Source organism: Gopherus flavomarginatus, chromosome 15 (assembly GCF_025201925.1).
Source record: "Gopherus flavomarginatus isolate rGopFla2 chromosome 15, rGopFla2.mat.asm, whole genome shotgun sequence".
NCBI classification, from domain to species: Eukaryota; Metazoa; Chordata; order Testudines; family Testudinidae; genus Gopherus; species Gopherus flavomarginatus.
This window is the reverse complement of record NC_066631.1, coordinates 4,008,401-4,031,333: the sequence shown is the minus strand read 5'-3', so window position 1 is coordinate 4,031,333 and position 22,933 is coordinate 4,008,401. Positions and strand designations below refer to the sequence as shown.

Sequence of the window (22,933 nt, the reverse complement as noted above, 5' to 3'; positions counted from 1 at the left end):
GGCCATGTCTACACTAGCACTGATGTCAGCAAAATGTGTCACTCAGGGTGTGAAAAAACACCCCTCTGAGCAACGCACGTTTCACTGGCGTAAGTACTCACGTGCACAGCGCTATGTCGGCGGGAGAGCTTCCCCAGCAGACACAGCGACTGTCACTCATTTCGGTGGTTTTATCATGTCGATAGGAGAGCGGCTACACGAGCATCGCCCCCGTGGTGCTGCTGTAAGTTCCCTAGTGTAGACATGGTCTCACCCGGTGAAGACCTCGGCATTTTTCTTAAAGGGACACCAGCCCTTCTCATTCATCATTCCCACCTTTTCATTCAACTCGCTGCTGCTCCCAAGCCCCCTGCTAGGAGCTGAAAAGCTGAACGATGTTTCCTGGCTTAAGGCTTTTCCCACTTGGCAGATGTGAGCTCTTCCCTCCCCTCCATGCACTGTGCTGATGGGAGCAGGCCAGCACAGCCTGGCTCAGGACAGCACCGGCTCAGGACAGGGGCCAGCAGCGTGGCTGGCGCCCCGCTGGGAACATGGCTGGGCTGCCTGGGGCAGGCTGGCCAGTCACAGCTCCGCCCGCCCCCCGGGGAAATAGCGCTTTGTGGCTGTGCAGACCAGGCAGCGCTGTCCATGCGGTGGAACCTCTTCCCTCGAGCCCTCCAGCTGTCCCCACGCTAAACTTGTATTTAAAAAGGAACCATTGAAAGGTGAAGCTCCGTATGGGGTCAAGGTGGTGGGGGCAGAGGAGGGAACTCTGCACAGGCGACTGGCTTGTTGGGAGTGGGGAGAGCTCTGCGTACATAGGTCAAGTGCCCCCCCTAATTTCTGCTTTGCCTGCGGGGGGTGGAGGGGAGGAAGAAAGGCTCTGTCCTTCTCCCACTACGCCTGCCCTCCTGCACGAGCAGCCCCTGTCCCTGGCAGCCGGGCCCAGGCAGTGAGCAGAAGGGACAGGACCAGCCACTTCTCATGCCAGCTGATCTGGGTCGCGGCTGCCCAGCTGGGGCAGGCCCCCCCCCCCCAGGGCTGGCTGCTGGGACCTGAGGCTGAGTGAGCTGGAGTCCCCTCTTCCCCCCAGCACGTTTCCAGCTCGCTTGGCCCCTGTCCCCAGCAGCCAGGCCCGGCAGGGAGCAGAGGGGGCAGGGCAGCTGCTGCCTCCCCAGCTGGGCTCTCAGGCAGCCACCTGGGAGTGCCCACTTCAGCAGTCCCTCCCACTGCCCACCTGGGCCCACCTGCCAGGGAGAGCAGCCGAACATGCCAGGGCAGAGGCACAGAGGGAGAAGGACAGAGGCCCCCGCCCCGTAACTCAGGTAGGGCAGGGAGAGCGCGGCGGCCCTGGGCTGGGCCCAGGGTATGCGTGTGTGGGTGTAGCTGAGCAGGGGAAACACGTGGGGCAGAGACATGCCCCCCCCCCGAGTATTGGGAGGCTGGAGTCATCTATGCCAACATACACCAACAGCAGTGACGCTGCGACCGCACCCAGGGGAGGTTCTCAAGCAGCCAGCCCGTCCTGTTGCGTTGGTACTGGAGAAGCTAGATCAAAGCTAGCTTGGGTATGTCTCCACATGCTGCAGTCACACCTCTCACTGCCGGCTGGGCATACCCTACGTGAGCTTGGATTTGTGAAGCATGAGGGAGCCCCTCATCAGTGTGTGAGGGGGAGAGCACATCGCTTTCCCCTGCTCACGGCTTGGGAGACAGCTGCAAAATTCCTCCTCCTATCTGGTTCCAAGGAAATTCCCTTGGCAAGTCAGTGGAGCAAGATATCCGACCCCCTGTGTTCCGGAGCAGGCTGAATCCGGGGCGCTGCCGTACACTCACAGGCGGAGTTGGACTCTCGTATCGTCGAGGAGCAGCATGGCTGCACCAGCACTCTGCAGGCAGTCCTCACAGGCTAGCGTCAGGCCACGTCTACACTGGGAAGTTAGGTCAGTATAACTATGTTGCTCCGGGGTGTGAGAAATCCACACCGCTGAGTGACGCTGTTAAAGCGACTGAATGCCCAGTGTAGACAGTGCTAGAATTCTCCGTCGACCTAGCTACTGCCTCTTGGGGAGGTGGATTCTCTATGCCAATGGGAGAACGCCTCCCATTGGCGGAGGTAGCATCTTCACTGAAGGTAAAAGGCCTGAATCAAGGACAAGGAGACTCAGAAGCATGGAGCAAATACACATAGCTGCTCCCTTCTGAGCTGTGCCAGCAGCCGCAGAACCCCTGCCTGGACGTCTTCCTTTAAGTGCAAGGCAGCACTTCTTCACTGCTAAGAGAGCTGAATAACCCGCCATTCCTGCCTGTGTAGGAATAGTGGACCCAAGTTTATTGCACCTGGGACCTGGCCCCTACAGATCCTGCACGTTTCCACGAACCCCAGCCAAGACCTTTCCACCAGGTAACTGGAGCCACATCCATCCATGATGCTTGTCAGGCCTGGACTAAGTGGTAGGCAGAGCTCTGAGACAGAGCACTATCAAAGGGGAACAGTCAGTGCAGAAAGTCTGATACTGACCCAGAGCAAATTCTTCGTAAGGGAAACTGCAGGTCCAGAGAGTCACTGCATCGAACTAAAAGGGGGAGGAAATCGCTAGACATGTTAAATATCTAAAATATAATTTAAGGAGAGACTAGTTCACAAGTCAGCAGGAAGCCAGATGCCCACCGACTAGAACAAGTCAGCTTCGCACACGGAAACGAGAAAGGGCCAAAGGGTGCAGAGAGAAATTCTGTAACTGAAAAAAACATTCACTAGGAACCATTTCAGTACCCAAAGCTGTCAAACAGCGCTACCAACTCTTTCAGCCTGACTTGCAATCATCCCACAGTCCCTGCTGGGCACCCACCAACTCTGCAGCACCCCAGGGATCGATAGCCTGAGAACTGCTTTGCACATTCTGGATAGTGTTTGTGTATCGCTACCCCCTGCTGGCTAGAGTCTGGTAGGAAGCAGGGACTGAACAAGGCACAAGCTAGTTCTTTGGACAAAGCCTTGCCTCTCCCCTGTGGGGTTGGGACCATCATCTCCATGTTGCAGATGGGGAGAGTGTTAATGATAGAATTTCCAAAGTCCCAGCGTGACTCAGCAGTGATAAGACTTGTGCTCTTATCGGCTTTGGAAAATCCCACCCTAAGTGAACTGCCCAAAGTTCCAGTCAGTTAGTGACAGGGCCAGGAATAGAACCCAGGAACCCTGACTCCAGTGGTAGCCAGAAGACAGCCCTGCCTCCCGGCATCTAGAGAACACGCAAACCTGGACCATCTGTGTCTCCTCCTACCCCTCAGATCTGCCTGGTTTCCCTGGCTGGTGGATTTAAGTGCCCATGTCTCTCCCTGTGGACATGTTGCAAAGGAAAATCAGTCCAATTTGGCCTCTCTGTTCCGACCCTCCGCAGGGTTTATGTGATCCCCAAGGGATCAGGGCATTGGTCAAACATTTTGAGAAGTGCACAAGCACAGCAAATGCACCCAGGTGTTAACACTCAGTGTCTGGGCTAGTCACTTACCTAGTGGCATGATAGAGAGGTATTTGCCCCTGAACTTGCTGGCAATTGTGATTTCCTGCCACAGTGTCCAGCCTTGCTTGGAATACACATGATGGGCCGCAGCTGGTGGGTGATGGCTCACCTGTGAGACACAAGGAGAAAGCAATGTCACACCCATGGGAGAAAGGCTCAGAACAGGAAACAATGTCCCATCCCAACAGGTGGGCAGGAGAGAGGGGCCCATGGGCCATGATCTACTTCACAGTTTGTTTGACATTCTGGTATCCAAGCAGCAATACTCAAAGTGGGATGGGACAACCTGGGGTTGGCACTGGAACTGAGGACATGACACATTCTGACTTCCTGAAGGATATTACAACATTGCACCCTAAAAAATGCAGTGTTCCCTACCCGCCTAGAGGGGGTAGCATGCAGTCATTGCCTGACAAGCCCCGTCTCACAGGACAGGCAGCTACACCACTCAGGGACATCTGGACCCGTGGGAAGGAGATTCTGGAAAAATTCCACCACGATTTCAACAGCTTCCACCCTACCATCAGCCTCAGCTTGGACCAGTCAACACGAGAGGTCCACTTCCTAGACACCGCGGTGCAAATAAGTGATGGTCACATTAACACCACCCTATACCAAACAGCTTCCACCCTATCATCAACCTCAGCCCGGACCAGTCTACACAGGAGGTCCACTTCCTAGACACCGCGGTGCAAATAAGTGATGGTCACATTAACACCACCCTATACCAAACAGCTTCCACCCTATCATCAACCTCAGCCCGGACCAGTCTACACAGGAGGTCCACTTCCTAGACACCGCGGTGCAAATAAGTGATGGTCACATTAACACCACCCTATACCAAAAACCTACTGACCACTATGCCTACCTTCATGCCTCCAGCTTCCATCCCTGGCACATCACATGATCCATTGTCTACAGCCAAGCACTGAGGTACAACCGCATCTGCTCTAACCCCTCAGACAGAGACCAACACCTACAAAAACTCCACCAAGCATTCTCAAAACTACAATACCCGCATGAGGAAATAAGGAAACAGATCAACAGAGCCAGACATGTACCCAGAAGCCTCCTACTGTAAGACAAACCCAAGAAAGAAACCAACAGGACTCCACTGGCCATCACATACAGCCCAAAGCTAAAACCCCTCCGACGCATCATCAGGGATCTACAACTCATCCTGGACAATGATCCCACACTTCCACAGGCCTTGGGTGGCAGGCCAGTCCTCGCCCACAGACAACCTGCCAACCTGAAGCATATTCTCACCAGTAACTGCACACCGCACCATAGTAACTCTAAATCAGGAACCAATCCATGCAACAAACCTCGATGCCAACTCTGCCCATATATCTACACCAGTGACACCATCACAGCACCTAACCAGATTAGCCACATCATTACCGGTTCATTCACCTGCATGTCCACCAATGTAATATACGCCATCATATGCCAGCAATGCCCCTCTGCTATGTACATTGGACAAACTGGACAGTCTCTACGGAAAAGGATAAATGGACACAAATCAGATATTAGGAATGGCAATATACAAAAACTTGTAGGAGAACACTTCAACCTCCCTGGCCGCACTATAGCAGATCTCAAGGTGGCCATCCTGCAGCAAAAAAACTTCAGGACCAGACTTCAAAGAGAAACTGCTGAGCTTCAGTTCATCTGCAAATTTGACACCATCAGCTCAGGATTAAACAAAGACTGTGTGAATGGCTTGCCAACTACAAAACCAGTTTCTCCTCCCTTGATTTTCACACCTCAACTGCTAGAACAGGGCCTCATCCTCCGTGATTGAACTAACCTTGTTATCTCTAGCTTGCTTGCATATATATACCTGCCCCTGGAAATTTCCACTACAGGCATCCGACGAAGTGGGTATTCACTCATGAAAGCTCATGCTCCAAAACGTCTGTTAGTCTATAAGGTGCCACAGGATTTTTTGCTGCTTTTACAGATCCAGACTAACACGGCTACCCCTCTGATACTTGACACTCAGGGAGACTACATGCACTTTTCTCATACAGGGTTCTTCCCTTCCTGGTTTTATGCTCCACCCTTACATTTCCCAATCCCCCCATCATCCACTGACAGTCATTTGAAGTGGGACAGCCCTGCAGAATTTAGGGGTCCCCACAGCAGCACCCCCTCCTGTCATTGTCACGCTAACTGTAAACAGGAACCCTCCCAGCCCTGCAGAATTCAGCTTTCTCCTCTCCTCAAGCTGCGTGAATCACAGATGCACACAGTTAAGTAAAATCCTACTCATGGAAAACTGGGTTTAACCGGAAAGTCCTTTAGATGCGCAAACGCGCAGATCTGTGGGGCTGCACCTAAACATTTACACGGAGTTCAGGAGGCCTGTGCGTGGATTGGCACTGCGAGTGCTCACACTTCCTGGGAGAGGTTCCTTCCCTGTAGCCAGCGCGGCTCTATTCGTATTTACGGCGCGATCACAGGAGGCAGCTCCGGTCATTAATAACCAGGAGGGCAAATGCACTTGTGAGGTATGTCGGGCAAAGGGTCCACGGCTTCAGCTGGCAAGTGCGGCCAGCCAGGAACACACAGCGACACAGAGAAACTTGCCACCCGCACACTCGGGGTTCACAGACAGACCCAAATGTTGCTGTGGCTGCTGCTCTGTGTAGCTCAGAAGCTTGTACCTTCCACCAACAGAAGTTGGTCCAATAAGACGTCATCTCACTCACCTTGTTTCTCTCAAGATAAAACAGCAGCTAGTTATTGACTGTGCCAACAAGACATTTACACTCACTAATCTCTGTGACTAACAAGTGCAACAGCAACAGACACTGGAGCAGGAGCAGGTTCCCCTCAGGGGGCAGCAACTTTTCTAACTGCAAGCAGTACATCTACTCAGCAACTCCTTGTGCTGGTACATCAGCATTCCAAGCGAGCAGCGGAGAGATCTCGCCAGGGCTTGCCAGCGCTTCTTACCAAGCCCTGGAAGCTATAAAAACAACCCAGCAGCTTTCAAACGTAAAGATCTGGTGCCAGGAGGCAACAGCAAAATGCTCAACCTCGTGGCCGCAGCCCCTACTCCTGAATGATCCAGTCTTGGTTTTAAATATGGTTAGGAAGCGTAACCCCTCCACCCACTGCGCACACATACCACCCTCCAACTCCAGCTCTGTCTGTAAGGAAACTCAACCCAGCTTCTGAATGCCAGGCCATGGCAGAAACCAAACAGACTCCTGTCACGCCCACAGGGGGATTAAAAGAAAACCACCATCCAGGGACAACCTCCCTGCTCTACCTGGGCCATTAACACAGCCCTGGAGGAGCCCACACAGACAACTGGTCAATTATAACTCCAGAGCAAAGTGCAGACAAGGAAGATGTTCGCGTATGAGTCATCATGCTGTCCATCCATCTGCAGCCTGGATGGGTTCAACTGCAAGGAACTGAATCCAGTGGAGATTTCCAGACAGTTTTTTTGATATCAAGATCCCCACCCGCTCGAGGCTGGGACTGATAAGCACCTGGCTGCCCACAGTCACCCCAGGCCTTGCTAGATACACTATTCTGGATTTCAGACCCTGGCCCCTTTGGAGTTTTACACCAGCAAATCATCAGCGCCACTTCTGGAGAACTCTGGAACGATCCAGAGGGCAGAAATCCCAGGCTTTGAGTTGTGTGAGGATATTGTCCCAGACACCGTTAAGCTGCTGATACCTCAATAGGATCAGCTCTAAGGTTAGTTCTGACGAGACTGCAGGGAATATTCAAGCAGAAGTTACTGGGAGTGGTACCCACCCTCTTCCCATTCAAACTTGCCATGAAGCTGTTCCCCAGAACAGTCTCAAATCTCCTGCTTTGGAGCAGCTCTGCTACCCTTAGGTTCCTTATTCTCACCACATGGCCAGATCCATCCGCTTTAGCTTGGTGGATCTGAGAAGGCACCAGGACCTGGACAGGATGTTTCCAGACTATGATGTAGGATCCATGTCTCCCCTTGCTGGTATGGTCAGGGGGGCTCCTCCTCATTGACCCCGGTGAGAGTGAGGGCAGAATCGGGCCATGGGTCTCAGCATCTCACTCTCTGTTGGGCCCCACAAAGGACCTGCTATTATTAGCTTGTGGAAGCCTCTTTAAACCTCATTAAAATCTCTCTGCTTTCCCCTTCCCTTCTCTAATGAGGATGCTGACCAAGGGCTGCTTGCTAACAACACAATGCTCTGCAAGGACATGCAGAGATGGGGACATGCTGGGCTCCTGCTGCACTCCCCTCAGTGAGCAGCTGTACAGCCTGCAGGGAAGATCTGCAGCCACAGCTGTATTTTAACAAGTGCTTTTCGCCTCATCCCCCCCACTGTCTTGCTTTGACCCCCTCCAATTGGCAGCCTTTGTGCTGCAGCTGCAGCCCCACCACACTCGGAGAAAACTGGCCCCAGCATGTCTGGGGGAGGAGACGGGGATTTCACGGGGGACTCACTGGGGAGAATGCACCTGCCCCAGAGAGACACTAGGAGAGAAGTTGCAGGGGCTGACAGTGCTAGCGGCTGCCAGGTGGGAATCCAGGTCTGGGTCCCAGTGTCCGCTGCCTTCCCTCCCAGCTGCATGGGGACCAAGGAGGGAGCTAGGGCCTTGTGCTTTCCTGGAACAGGGGCCTCAGCTGTGCCATGTTGAGGGGTAATTACCTCCGAAGGGAGCCACCCGCAGCCCTCAGCAGGCAGGGGCAGCTCAGCCTGTCTGCGCACTGGTGAGGACGGGGACAAGTAGCAAGATCAGCCAAACCCAGCCAGGCCTAGGAGCCTTGCAGGTAGCCAGTGGGTGTGGGCTTCAGCCCAGCTCCTAGAAGACAAGTACCCAGACCACAGGACACCACCACAGCTCAGCCTCCTCACCAGCACCATCCGCAAGGGGGCCAAGCACTGACTGGCTCAGACTCAGCTCCCTCCCCCCCAGAGGTGCTCTCCCTCAAGGGCAGGGCTGGGAGATCCTGTGGGGTCAGCAGGCTCTGCGGTGCCCTGGCCAGACCCTTCCTACTGAGACAGGGCTCCAGTCCTCAGGCTGGCTGGACAAATCACACAAGTGTTGCCATCTGAGCAGCCTAAATCCTCCCAGGGGAAAGAGAGAAAGACACTGCCTAGGCCTGGACAGGGCCCACGACAAGCACACGTCATTACCAACCCTGCCTTGGTGTCAGGAGAGGAACCCCCAGCCCCCCGCCACCTCTCATGGCTCTGCCTTACTATCAGGCAGCCGCTGATTTCCTCTGTGCTTCTAAAGCCAAGGAGGGGTCAGTTCCCCCCAGGGAGGAGAACCGGGCTCTCCCTGCACACACAGGCTGGAAGTGGAGACTCCCTCGCACTTATGAAGGCAGTTTCCTGACAAATTCACACTCCTTGCGGGGGCTATGGAACAGGACAGTCACCCCCACTACCTCTCCTCTTATGGGGATGACAGCACAGTCATCCCTGCAGGAAGAGAGGGGAGAAGGAATTGCCCCATGGTTAGGGCACTAGCTGGTGCCTCGGGAGCCCCAGGTTCAATCCCCTATTCTGCCATGTAGTTTCTCTGGACCTCAGTTTCCCATCTACATAATGGCCCCTATTGCTCTGCCAGTACTTTTATAATCAGCCCTTTTCTCAGCCTAACAACCCACTATGTCTTGATGCCCCAGTGCACCAAAGCAACAGAGATCTCGCCAGCTGCCATTAGCCAAGTATCTCAGCCCCGTCTTTAGCTTTTGCCTGGAGGAAGCTGCCATTCTCCTCTTCACCTTCAGGGCAGTAGTGTGTCCTCACCCAACCAAAGATGGGCAGCATGTCATGGGTAGCACCTCAAAGCTGAGCAGGGGCTGCTGGGGCTGCTGCACTCCCCATCTGTACACAGGAGAGGTGCCCTAGGGGAGCTGAGAACTGGGGGCCTTAGGATGTTCAGAATTAAATAATAAGCAACGTCACCATCTGGCTGCCAAACACAGGCACAGCTCCTTGTATCGTCGTCTGAGGGACATCAACAAACTACAGTGCGGCTCAGGCCCTGTCTATGGTACAACTATAATGGAGTTGGTGGAGCCAGTCACAACTCTGCACAGGTCTCTGGGGCACTGGGAACACTGCTTAGCTACCCTCTATACGACAGCACAACTGTGCTCATGCTCCCCTGTTCAGTTATAAGCAGTAGTGAGCTGGAGCCGGTTTGCGCAAACCGGTTGTTAAAGAAGTGGGCAAACTCCGGCCTGCGGGACCGTCCTGTCCGGCCTGCCTCTGGACCGTTCCTTGGCAGCTCTGCAGCTCCTGCTGCTTGGCCGGCATGGTAAGGAGGTGGGGCTGCGAGCTCCAGCGGGCCGCGCGGCATCCATACAACCTGCCCTGAGCAGCATGGTAAGGGGGCTGGGCCGGGGCTGGGAGGAGGGGTTGGATAAGTGGCAGGGAAGGGTTGGAGGGGGCGGAGGTTCTGGGGGTGGTGGTCAGGGGATGAGGAATGGGGGAGTTGGGTAGGCGTGGGAGTTCCGGGGGTCTGTCGGGGTGGTGGTGGATGGGGTCGGGGCAGTCTGGGGACAGGGAGTGGGGTAGTTGGGTAGGGGGTGGGGAGGGGTCCTGGGGGGCAGCTAGGGTGGTAGGTCTCAGGAGGGGATGGTTGGGGGACAAGGAGCAGGGGGGTTGATGGGTTGCGCGTTCTGAGGAGGGCAGTCAGGGGCAGGACATGGGTGAGGGTTGGAGGGGGGGGGACAGGCTGTTTTGAGAGGCACAGCCTTCCCTACCCAGCCCTTGATACAATTTTGCAGGGCCGATTTTAGGAAGTGCAGGGAACGATTCAAACAGTTTCAATGGGGCCCCAGCAGGGATGACTTAAAAAAAAAACACGTAAAAAAACACGTGGGGCTTGTACTCACTGGGCAGTGCTCCGAGTCTTTGGTGGCACTTTGGTAGTGGGTCCTTCACTCGCTCCGGGTCTTCAGTGAAGACCCAGAGCGAATGAAGGACCCGCTGCCAAAGTGCCGCCAAAGACCTGGTAGGGAACCGGTTGTTAAGATTTTGGCAGCTCATCACTGGTTATAAGTGCAGTGGAGATGGGGCCTTAGAGATCCCACCCAGAGATTAGACTGGTGAAGAGTTGGACACAGAAGGACCCCACAATAGCTATGCAAGTTGGGATCACGGCAGAGAGATGCCACTCCAAAAAGCATGGCATGGGGAGGGGCTCAGGGTGGTGGGGCTGGGGGGAGGAGGAGAAGGAAGGAAGGCCCAGCTTCTCCAGAAGTATTTAGGCACCTAGCTCCTATTACAATCAATGGGGGTTAGGTACCTAAATACCTTTGCAGATCTGGGTTAAAGAGCCCAAAGCTCCCCATGCTGTAATGACAGACTAAATCCATAGAATAATTTAATAGAACCTTCCCTCTGCCCTAGTTTTATCCCTCCCACTGGAGTCCCTGCAGTAAAGCCCAGCCTCGTTAGTTACTACCAAGGGAATTCAGCAGCACAGTGCTGGAGAACCCATTCGCTTCCCAACTGAACCCCAGAGCCAAGACACTCAGTGCCCTTCAGATTAGCCCCCAGTCTGGGGCTCAGGCAGTCAATCTGCACTGTCTCCAGTGCGGTGAGCTCTGTGCATCAGCTGTAACATACTGCAGCCAGGGGACCCAAAGACCCACTGCATTAAACGTGTTAAGAGATTATTTGTACCAATGCAATTACAGCCCAAATCCCCTGAGCAACCGGATTACAAATGAGAAATACAGCAAAATCTCCTCCTTCAATTCCCCTGTAACTGGCAAGAGAATATCCTATTTGGATAACTGGATTTTAGCATGAGATTATCAATACTTTGTTCACTGTGTCGGGAGGGCGAGCAGTGAACACACATTTCTAGCAGAATTTCATAGCACTGATCATGTGAAAATGTGCATCCCGTCACCTGTTCATCCCTGGATGTGCTACAGCCATGGGAAATTCTCACAAGGTAAATCTCTCTCTGCCAAGAGGATCCACAAGAGAAAGCTCTGAAACGTCACAGTTTGAAACACATGAAATCCAGTATGATCTCTCTCTCCGACCCCCTCCTTTTGGTGGTTGCCAGCAGAGCAAGATATTGTGAAGCCTGCCTGGAGCAGGGTGAACTAGCATGACACCGTTCACAGTGAAGGAGGAGACCCATCCTGAATCGCTTCAGGGTGCTGCTATAGGCAAGTCTGGATTCAGGTTACAGCGAAGAGGAAGTTACTTACCTGTACTACAGGCTCTTTGAGATGTGTGGTCCCTATCTGCATTCCGCTGTGGGCTATGCATGCGCACCATGCACCTGGAGCCGTAGAATTTTGAAAGTGGTATCCATTGGTCCGCGCATGCCCCTGGCTCACCTCATGCCACCGACTGAGGGGATAAAGTGCGGGGCAGACCAACCACCTCTCCAGTTCCTTCTCTACTGCAAATCAGATCACACATCACAAAGAACCTCTAATTACAGGCAAATAACCTCTTCTTCAAGTGATGGTCCCTACTATGTTCCACTGTGGGTGACTGACAAGCAGTACCTCACCAGGAGGAGGATGTAGACAGTCGAGCTGAGTGGAGCACCACTGTCCCAAAGGAGGCCAAAGAGTCCTGCACCTGGCACAACGTCTTGCAAATGTGTGAAGGGAGCCCCACAGGGTTGCTTTGCAGATGTCCAGGAGGGACACCTCCTAAAGAGACGCCATAGCTGTTGCTTGTGCTCTAGTGCAATGAACTTTTGCCCCAGGGGTGGGGAGTTCAATAGCTGAATGCAGAGTAGAAGGCTGCCGGAGATTCATCTGGAAAGTCTCTGGGTGGAGATGGCACGCTCTCTGACTCTTTCTACTACAGCGACAAACAGCCTCCGGGATTGCCTGGCTGCTGGTTTTGTTCTCTGCAGGTAGAAAGCCAAGTCCTGTTGAACACCGAGGGAGTGGAGTCTTTGCTCCTCTGTGGAAGTGTGCAGTTTTGGGAGAACACAGGTAAGTGAATGAATTGGTTACGGTGAAATTCTGAAACTACTTTGGGGTGAATTTGGGGTGTAGATGTAAAGAATATAGTGTATGGAGGATCTGACATCACTGATCTAAGTTCTCCAACCCTTCTTGGAGAGGTGATGGCTACAACGAAAGCAACCTTCATGGAAAGGAGGGGCACAGAGCAAGTAGCTATAAGTTCAAAGGTGTAGGGGAGGGCTTGGGGATGCTGAGAGAACAAGGTTTGTGTCCCACTGGGGAGCAGGCTTCTGAGTAGGTGGGAAGGTTCTGGTTACGCCTTTCCAGAATCTATTGGTCATGGCGTGGGTGAAGACTTGAGTAGCTCTGAGAAGGTTGATGGTATGTGCTGATAGCTGCCAAGCAGACTCACAAGGAGTTGATGGACAAAGCTGATGTCTCCACAGATCGGATACAGTCCAAGAGGAGAGGAATAGCTGTAGTCTCTGGGAGAGCACCTCTTTGTTGTGTCCAGGAAGAGAAGTGTTTCCATTTAGCCAAGTAAGATTTTCTAGTAGAGTCCTTTCTACTACTGAAGAGGATGTCTCGTATGGATGTGGAGCACGAACGTTCTAAGGATGATGCCCATCCAAACACTGAACCCTGAGGTGGAGCAGACATGGATCAGGGTGCTTCATCTTGCCATTCCACAGGGTCAGGAGCCCAGGAGATGTTGGGAGGATGACTGGTGGTTGGGAGGACATGCGTAGGAGATTGGAAAACCAGAACAGTGCATCCTGGCCTCTCGAGATGTCCAGGCACCATGTGCTGTGTGGCTGTCCATGTGCGCTCCCCAACCTAATAGGGATGTGTCCATAATAATGGTCCTGTTTGGGGAGGAAGGGAGAAAGGGGATGCCCACGCATACTGGAGGAGGATTTGTCCACGGCAGCAGGGAAGACACTAACTTGGCCAGAACAGTCACCAGGAGGCTCATGGAATGATGACTTGGGGAGTGTACCGACTGCAGCCAAGTCTGAAGACAATGAAGGCGGAGTCTTGTGAATTGGGTGAGGTAGGTGCATAAGGCCACATGACCTAGGAGAGACAGACGTGTCTTGACTGTTACTCGAGGGTTGCTTGTGGCGTGAGCACTGATCTCGTTCATGGTCTGGAACCTGTACATGGGCAGGTACACTCTTGCAGTGATAGAACATAAGGTTGCCCCCAGAGATTGCGTGTGTGGGGAGAAGACATCTTTTGATTTTACGCTGACTCTCAGTGAAGAGAGTTCACCCTGTTTTGAGGTGGACCCCCTTGTCTTTTCTATCAACTTCATTGTCCCATGAAGCTAAGCAGAGCTAAGAATCCTTACATGCCTCCCACAACAACCAAATTGGTGCTGCATCTCTTTTGGCAGCACTAGAGGGTTTGTATATGAGGATACATTGAGCCAATCTATCCTCTAGGTCAAAAATGGTGCAGACATCCGCTAGGGCTTGTTCAGTCCAAGGACTGGGCCTAAATTTGTGAAGGATTTGTTTAAAAGTGATCTCCTGAACAAATGGTGAGGTTGGGGCCACCTCCAGTTCTATTCACCCTTTGGGTGAAAGTTTACCCAGCCTTTTCTTGAACATTTTTAAAAATCTTGTTCAAACTTTCCCGTCATACCTGATAGTTCACAGAGTGACACAGCCTAGATTCTGAAATTGTAGCTGAATAATATCAGCTCTGTAGTACTTTTTACATCTATATTTATCTCTGTCTACATATATCCTTCAAGAGCTAGGAGGTAGACAAACTCCTATATCCTTCAAAGCTTGTCTGGTTACTCAAATAAAAGTGCCAAGCTCTCTAGAGCTGGCGGTGTGCACACCAATTTTCACAATAACCAAGACATATTCCAATATTCCCCCTTTCATAATTCTCCACCAAAATGTTATACTTAGAAAATAAAAAACAACAGGATCTTATTCAGGGGATAAGGCAATATAGAATCATAGACTATCAAGGTTGGAAGGGACCTCAGGAGGTCATCTAGTCCAACTCCCTGCTCAAAGCAGGACCAATCCCCAGACAGAGTTTTACCCCAGTTCCCTAAATGGCCCCCTCAAGGATTGAGCTCACAGTCCTGGGTTTAGCAGGCCAATGCTCAAACCACTGAGCTATCCCTCCCACCTGCTGCTTTATTGTGAATACAGAAAGAATCAGGGTAAGTAATCAGTTATCACTACAACATTCCATCCACTCACACATTCATTCATCCACACACACAAGTTCTGCAAGTTGTTATTATAGTTATCAGCCTAGAAGTTACTCGTGTCAAGTCACTGGCCAGGTGACCTGGACTCGAGGATGGAGCCGGGCCTTGTCAGATGCCTTGTCAACTACCTGAAAGGAGGTTCCAAAGAAGATGGATCTAGACTGTTCTCAGTGGTAGCAGATGACAGAACAAGGAGTAATGACCTCAAGTTGCAGTGGGGGAGGTTTAGGTTGGATATTAGGAAACACTGTTTCACTAGGAGGGTGGTGAAGCACTGGAATGAGTTACCTAGGGAGGTGGTGGAATCTCCTTCCTTAGAGGTTTTTGAGGTCAGGCTTGACAAAGCCCTGGCTGGGATGATTTAGTTGGGGATTGGTCCTGCTTTGAGCAGGGGGTTGGACTAGATGACCTCCTGAGGTCTCATCCAACCCTGAGATTCTATGACTCTATCAGACCTATTGCCCTAAATCAGCCAGTTGTTGCTCAGTGTTTTTTTCCCATTGCATGGAAAGACAATTACTTTCAAGGTCACTCTGTAAGAGGCACCTGCTACATTGGCAACAGCACTGCCCTGTGACAGTGGGAGACAGAGGGAGAATTACCTCTCAGCAACAGAGGTGTAGATGCAGGACAGTATCTCAGACAAGGGGTATGGAGACAGCCTAGTCTTGCTGCTGGGGCCCTTCACGTGTTCCCTGGAGAGCTTTTAAGAGGAAAACAAACATTTCACCAGGAAGCACAGGGGCCTGGGGGTTGCTAGGATCCCAGGTCCCATCTTAGCTAAACGACTATTTCAAACAGTCCCATGTTGCTCCCTTAGCATCGGACTTGACACAAAGTCTTGAGAAGAGAAAGGCTTTGTGCGTGATCCTGCTGTGCCACCAACCCCTGGCAGGTTAGTCCGCAGGAGCCACGGCTGTTCCAGACACCTGCATGTCCTGTGGAGCGGGCACTGGCCATGCTGTTGCATGTGCCGACTAGGTTTCCAGTGCACAGCAAGTCTGGTAAAGGACCAGCAGCAAAGCGATCCCCTTCCATGGTTTCCCAGGCATGGCAGAGGTAAACGACGGGTCAGTTTGTTGCAGAGATTTTGTACAAGGCAGGTTTTCTGCCAAGATGACTAGAAAACTACACAATAATCTAAAGCCTGTGTTTTCAACAGCTGCCTCTGTGCAGAATCAACTCACCCACCCTTGCACAGAATTAATCCCTGGATGACACACAGGCAGGAACACCAGAATGACTCCAGGATCAGAAGTGCAGGTGCTGGCATTACGAGAAGCCCACCAGCGTGCCATTTTAGTGATGCATTCCAGCTGTACCTGGCGAGCTGTACCAGCTGTACCTGGGGAGCACTGCAAGGGTTACACTGGTTCACCACCTGCACTCAGGACCCACTTGCAAGATTAGATCAGTTTTCATTAGCTAGCTCACTCCCTTTCCTTTGTGCATATCATTATGCAAATCTCTCTCTGCTCAGAGAGCTGAGACCTGCCGATCAGGAGCACGTGCAACAAAGTGCCCACTAGCTAGGCCGTTGGGAGACTGGCATAGAGCTAGTGAAGAGAATTGGATGAGCTGGATGCGCTCTAGTCTGAAGTCAAGGTATTTAACTGCTTTACTTGTAACACTCCAGGAACCAGTGCCCCACAGTGAAAAGTCCCAGGACTAGAGCCCCAGGCTCTGCCTGCCCAGCACAGGAGACCAGAGGCTGCAGCTGGCAGACAGCATGCAGCCCGTCTCCCTGGGACCACAGCAGGATTAGTCCCCCAAAACACTAGTGTTAAACCCCAGGCAAGAGGCACCCCCTTGGCAGACGGCACTATCCAATCCTGGCTGTGGACACGGGAGACAGAAGTTTCTCCCCCTTCCTTGTGTGCCCTCATACAGGGGCTGCTCTCCGCAGCGGTGATAGTCAAAGGGCTGGGAATAAACAGCAAGCCGGCTTGGGTGTGGGCCTGCAGACGGGCCCACACTACCCACAGAGACCAGGAGAACTGTGCCATAGGAGGACTGGGTTTCTCAATCTCCTCTCGTCCCCCAGGAGAGAGATGGTGTCACCACAGCACTATTTAAAGGAGAGCATGCAAAGCAGCGTAGTTTAACAGGGATGGAGAACACAGGTATCAGTTAAACTTGGGGGATCTGAGCAGTGTGGTGCGCTGGATGCAGCGGCTGCCTGGACACTCCCAGCCCCAAGCAGGGACGTTTGTGGTCACTGGGCCACGGAGGAGTGGCAAACATCATAGGGCTCCTGGCTATTCACTCAGCTAGAAATCAGTGACCTGCCTGGGGGGCGGGGGAGGCACAAGACCCTCCTTTAAATAAGTGGCCTGGAGCCTGCTCCCGCCCTTTACTGATTGGCAGGGCACTGTCAGCAGTGGCCAAGAGTGGAGAAGGCTGATGTGCCAACCTACAATGCAGAAGAGCAGGCTGGATGGCATCCCATCCCAGGCCAGAGCTTTCACCACGAGTGCTCCAGCCAAAGGGAGATGGCAGGGAGTATAACAGCCTATTACAGCTGCCAGCTAAGGGAGTTATTCCTTTAGCTTGAGTGCCAGAGGCCTGTGCTTTGGTGGTGAAGGTCCCAGGTTCAGACACTGCTGAGAGCTCACAGTGGGGATCCATACAAAGAGCTTTGTTAGGAGACATGCTGGGGTAGTGCCAGGGCTGGAATGTGCCAGCTGTGCCACCTAGCGTACTGAGTCTGTTGTGACATACCACTGAAGTCAGGGAAGGTTAACTCCCCTGAGCACCACTCGGACACCTCTGGCACACTAGTGAAGGGCCATACACAAGCCCCCTTGATGGCCATGGGCACACAGCAATAAAGGGTTAATGGATGTACAGGGCCAGACACGAACCCACAACCTGCTGCACTGATGGTAAGGGACCAAGCAAGGGGCAGCTTATCGTACATGCTGAGCACAGAAAGCAGCACTGGCAAATCTGCAGCAGTGTTATTTGGACGGCTTCATAGATTGATAACGATGAGCCCTGTGGCACACACCCGAGTGCTTTGTCTTTGCCAGGAGGGCCTGGCCCTCGGCGGGCCGATTCTGGGGGAGGAGACGTAGCTTCGTTTAGTTAAAGAGCCCTTGAGCTATAATGCATGAAGCATTAAGCAATTCACAGCACCTACGGAAGATGCCGCTGCTCCATAAACAGCTGAAACACAGGCCAGTCCCTGGCACAGGAGCTCAGCAGCTTTCCAGGAAAATCCATCCCCCTTGCTTCAGCAAAGCTTTGGAAGGGCTCTCCCCTATCTTATGGCTTTCCTGGGAGGAGGCGGGCCCTTGGCGATGAAGGTGAGACACCTCCATCCATCTTTAGGCACCTCACTTGGGGGCCAGATTTTCAGAGCGGTGGATGCGCAGGCCCACTGTTCAGGTGCTGAGATGGCTGCATTTAGGTGTCTAACGTGAGGTACCCAAGAGAGAGAATTTTGGCCTAAACACGCAAAGGTGACAACCTGCCAAAAAAGTTACAGGGAATGAAACCCCAGAGAGCCCATCTGGCTTGAGGGGAAGCCAACCCTCCCTCCAGTTGGATCAACCTCTTCAGCGAGGGCTTCATGTCTGTCCAGCCCTGCCCACCACGCGGCTACAACCCTCGATTTGTCTGCAAGCACACTGGCCTTATCTACACACACCAGTTGCACAGATTTTACCTAAGCTGATTGCTAATGGTTTGTACCATGGTAACACCTCTGGAGCCCAGCTGAGATCAGGGTCTCGTACATCCTTTGCTTAGCAAGACGGTCCCAAGGGGGCGGGAGAGTCAAGCCAGCAGCTTATTACTAAAGGAAAATGGAAGGACACCAAACTCTGTCAGAGAACATTGAATTCAACATAAGATGTTGCGGCACACCCACGCCGGCTTGCTGTTTATTCCCAGCCATGTCCATCATACCGTGCTTGAAACCTGCTGCGCAATCTAGCCTGTCACATCTGTAGGACTGATTGTTGCTGAACGCAGGATGTAAAGTACAGCCCCATAGAGTGTCTGAATGAGCCCCAAGAGCCTCTCTCTTTACACGCTCCTCCGAGGAGCGCTGCCTGGGAGCGTTGTTGTGATGTACGTCTCTGCAAGGGAGGCATTGCTCTCGCAGCCACGCTGCGATTTGATTTTGTTAAGCCGTGCAGCGTAAGGAAGGCTGAGCGAGGTTTGCAACAACTCCAGAGCAGATTTTTAATAGAAGAGATATTTGGTGCATGAGGCTGGTGTTGGCGGGACGTGAGCAATGAGGAGCAGCAGCCAATTGCTGACTTCCCAACACAGCTCTGCCAGTCCTAACCTGCAGCACAGCATTCCCTGCTATTCCAGTGTGGAGGCTTTTCCTGCCACAGCTCTGCCGATGAACCTCAGCCCTGACCTGCAGCCCCGACTGCCCTGTCTCTCTGGGCTGGTGTCGTCGTGATGAGAACAAATGTTCTGAATGGATAAGGGTGCAAGTTATCAAAGCTCATTCTCATTGTGATGGGTAGTTTTGAAGTCCACTCTCCAGTACTGATGGGCAGGCTGGTTAGCTCACTGGTCCACTCGGCTCCTAGCAGAACGGAGGCTTCACACTGGTTCCCTACACAGAGCGAATGCTGGACACAAGCCAGTCCTGGAGGATGCCAGCGCATTGCTGGCGTTCCGCGGCTCCCGCACTCTGCATGGAGGGTGGCATCTGGGGTGTACTGGAAGGTTTCTGAGGAGAATTATGCAGACGCCCCGTTTGATTTATTCTTCACTGACGGGCTCCTCAGGTAAAGCCATTTCACACTACTTCCTTTCTGGAATGTTCAAGTGCATCATGGGAAAATCCTGGCCAGCAGCTGTAAGTTGGGACGGGGATGGACTTGAGAGTTTGAAGAGATGTTGTGTGTGAAGCATCCAGCAGGGCAGACACTTCTTTCACTGGTTTCTGGAGTCTTTGAAGATAATGGAGCAGATAATTAAAGAAATCATCTGCAAACACTTGGAAGGTGGTAAGGTGATAGGGAATAGTCAGCATGGATTTGTAAAGAACAAATCGTGTCAAACTAATCCGATAGCATTCTTTGATAGGATAACAAGCCTTGTGGATAAGGGAGAAGCGGTGGATGTGATATACCTAGACTTTAGTAAGGCATTTGATACGGTCTCGCATGATATTCTTATAGACAAACTAGGAAAGTACAATTTACATGGGGCTACTATAAGGTGGGTGCATAACTGGTTGGATAACCGTACTCAGAGAGTAGTTGTTAATGGCTCCCAATCCTGCTGGAAAGGTATAACAAGTGGGGTTCCGCAGGGGTCTGTTTTGGGACCGGCTCTGTTCAATATCTTCATCAACGATTTAGATGTTGGCATAGAAAGTACGCTTATTAAGTTTGCGGACGATACCAAACTGGGAGGGATTGCAACTGCTTTGGAGGACAGGATCAAAATTCAAAATGATCTGGACAAATTGGAGAAATGGTCTGAGGTAAACAGGATGAAGTTCAATAAAGATAAATGCAAAGTGCTTCACTTAGGAAGGAACAATCAGTTTCACACATACAGAATGGGAGGAGACTGTCTGGGAAGGAGTATGGCAGAAAGAGATCTAGGGGTCATAGTGGACCACAAGCTTAATATGAGTCAACAGTGTGATACTGTTGCAAAAAAAGCAAATGTGATTCTGGGATGCATTAACAGGTGTGTTGTAAACAAGACACGAGAAGTCATTCTTCCGCTTTACTCTGTGCTGGTTAGGTCTCAGCTGGACTATTGTGTCCAGTTCTGGGCACCGCATTTCAAGAAAGATGTGGAGAAACTGGAGAGGGTCCAGAGAAGAGCAACGAGAATGATTAAAGGTCTTGAGAACATGACCTATGAAGGAAGGCTGAAGGAATTGGGTTTGTTTAGTTTGGAGAAGAGAAGACTGAGAGGGGACATGATAGCAGTTTTCAGGTATCTAAAAGGGTGTCATCAGGAGGAGGGAGAAAACTTGTTCACCTTAGCCTCCAATGATAGAACAAGAAGCAATGGGCTTAAACTGCAGCAAGGGAGATTTAGGTTGGACATTAGGAAAAAGTTCCTAACTGTCAGGGTAGTTAACACTGGAATAGATTGCCTAGGGAAGTTGTGGAATCTCCATCTCTGGAGATATTTAAGAGTAGGTTAGATAAATGTCTATTAGGGATGGTCTAGACAGTATTTGGTCCTGCCATGAGGGCAGGGGACTGGACTCGATGACCTCTCGCGGTCTCTTCCAGTCCTAGAGTCTATGAGTCTATAACACCTCCTATCACACACACCAGCCTTCTCTACACCAACACCTCCTCTCCCTGCCCTCAGCAAGGCCCAGCAGCATGGGAACCAGGTTTGTATAATTTTTGGTGGTGCCCAGAATGTCCGTAGGATAGAGAGGGGCTGCCCCCCGAGTGGTGTGGTTTGGGGGGCCCCATGCTTCATGAGGATGCGGGGTCCAGGGCAGCCTGGGGAGTTAGCAAGAGGCCTGGTGTTGGCAGCAGCAAGTGACCCAGCCCCAGCCCTCCCCACCCCGCCAGCTCCCGGCATAGCTTGGGGGAGGGGGCGAAAGCCGAAGAGATGGGGCAGGGCCTTGAGGGAAGGGGTGGAACGGGCGCAGGGAGGGAGTGGAGTAGGGCAGGCTGGGTCCAGTTTACTTGCTGCTGCTGGCGCCAGGTCCCTCGCTAACCCCCCAGGTCGTCCTGGACCCCGCGTCCCCATGAAGCGAAGAGCCTCCCAAACTGCAGGGCCTGGGGTAGTTGCCCCGATTCATCCTATGGACAAGACAGCTCTGGGTCCAGGGCAGCCTGGGGACTAGCGGGGGGCCTGGCGCTGGCAGCAGCGAGAGACCCGGCCCTTCCAGTACATCCCAGATGCCACTCTCCAGCCAGTGTGCAGGAGCTGCGGAACGCTGTCAACATGCTGGCATCTTTCAGGTCTGGCTTGCTCTCCAGCATCCGCTCTGTGTAGGGGATCAGTGTGAAGCCCTAGCTTTTGGAGTGCTCTTGGAGAAGGAACGACGCATGGGGCATCTCTTGGGGACATGTCCTGCTCCTAGGCTTGGTGTTAATGGGCACTCAAGCTTCACACAAGGACAGGTTTGGACCCTGGAGATTTAGCCACTCTATGGGGCCTGGGGGAGGGATAGCTCAGTGGTTTGCGCATTGGCCTGCTAAACCCAGGGTTGTGAGCTCAATCCTCGGGGGAGCCATTTAGGTATCTAGTCTAACCCCCTGCTCAAAGCAGGACCAATCCCCAGACACAAAAATGTGTCTGGGGATTGGTTCTGCTTTGAGCAGGGGTTTAGACTAGATACCTCCTGAGGTCCCTTCCAACCCTGATAGTCTGTGACTCTATGAAACATCAAGAGATACATTACGCAAACAGACAGTAACTATCTAACGGATTATATGAACTAACTCAGATTACGACCTACCTTCCCTAGCCTGGGGAGGCAGGTGGCACCACAGGGGTTCCATCTCACTGCCACCGGCAGGAAGAAGGACCTGAGGAGCGGCGGTCAGGCCCACTCTGCCCTGTAGGGTGACACACAAGGACATCTATGGTGCCGGCGTGGCCCCAACAGGCACTGCTGGCCAAAACGAACCCAATCTTGTGTGCATGGGGCACAGGTGCACCCAGAGTGGACAATCATGCAAAGAACAGCACAGCGTTCTCAGCATTTCTCCAGCCCTCTGGCCTCCTGTATCCACCATCCACGCACATTGTCTCGTGCGGATGGATTCTTTGCCTTTCGTCTGTGGTAACCATCCCCAGTGGGAGCGGAGAACTGCCCCAAGTACCAATCAAGCCCATTCCCAGCTTTATAAGAGCCCTTCGTTAGGGGCACAAACAGCAAAACATTCAGTGTAACCAACAGCCAAGTTATTTCAACTCCAGATTCAGTCACATAAGATGTCTGTGCCTGTCCGTTTTGCACTGCAGAGTCCACTCCTGCTGGAACTGCAGATCACCTGAACAGGGGCATGCCTGTGCCACTTGATCACCAAGGCAATACGCAGAAGTAAAAAGCTACACATTTCCAAGCTGCATTTCACCACGCACATTAAGTTGCCCATAGCTGACACTGTCAAACAGCTGGGCTCTGACCTTGCTATTTGTGAGCTGGGGAGGGCCAGTCCCTAGAGGCTGGGGTTCTCCAGGCTCTGACCCAGCAGACCCTAGCAATAGACGGAGGAGTCTGGCTCTCCGTTCACAGGGGCTCTAAATGTAGGATTTGGGGACACACCATAATATTTTCACTCCACATGCATGCAC

General features: G+C 52.5%; 1 protein-coding gene across 2 annotated transcripts in view; it reads right to left on the bottom strand.

The window, feature by feature from the left end:
* OSBP2 (oxysterol binding protein 2) overlaps positions 1-22,933 on the bottom strand; it is a 374,084-nt gene that overhangs the window by 10,957 nt on the left and 340,194 nt on the right. For both annotated transcript variants that reach the window (XM_050923730.1, XM_050923732.1), the window contains one exon: positions 3,492-3,612. In XM_050923730.1, the coding sequence (XP_050779687.1) occupies positions 3,492-3,612 (121 nt within the window). The remainder of the gene's footprint in view (positions 1-3,491; positions 3,613-22,933) is intronic.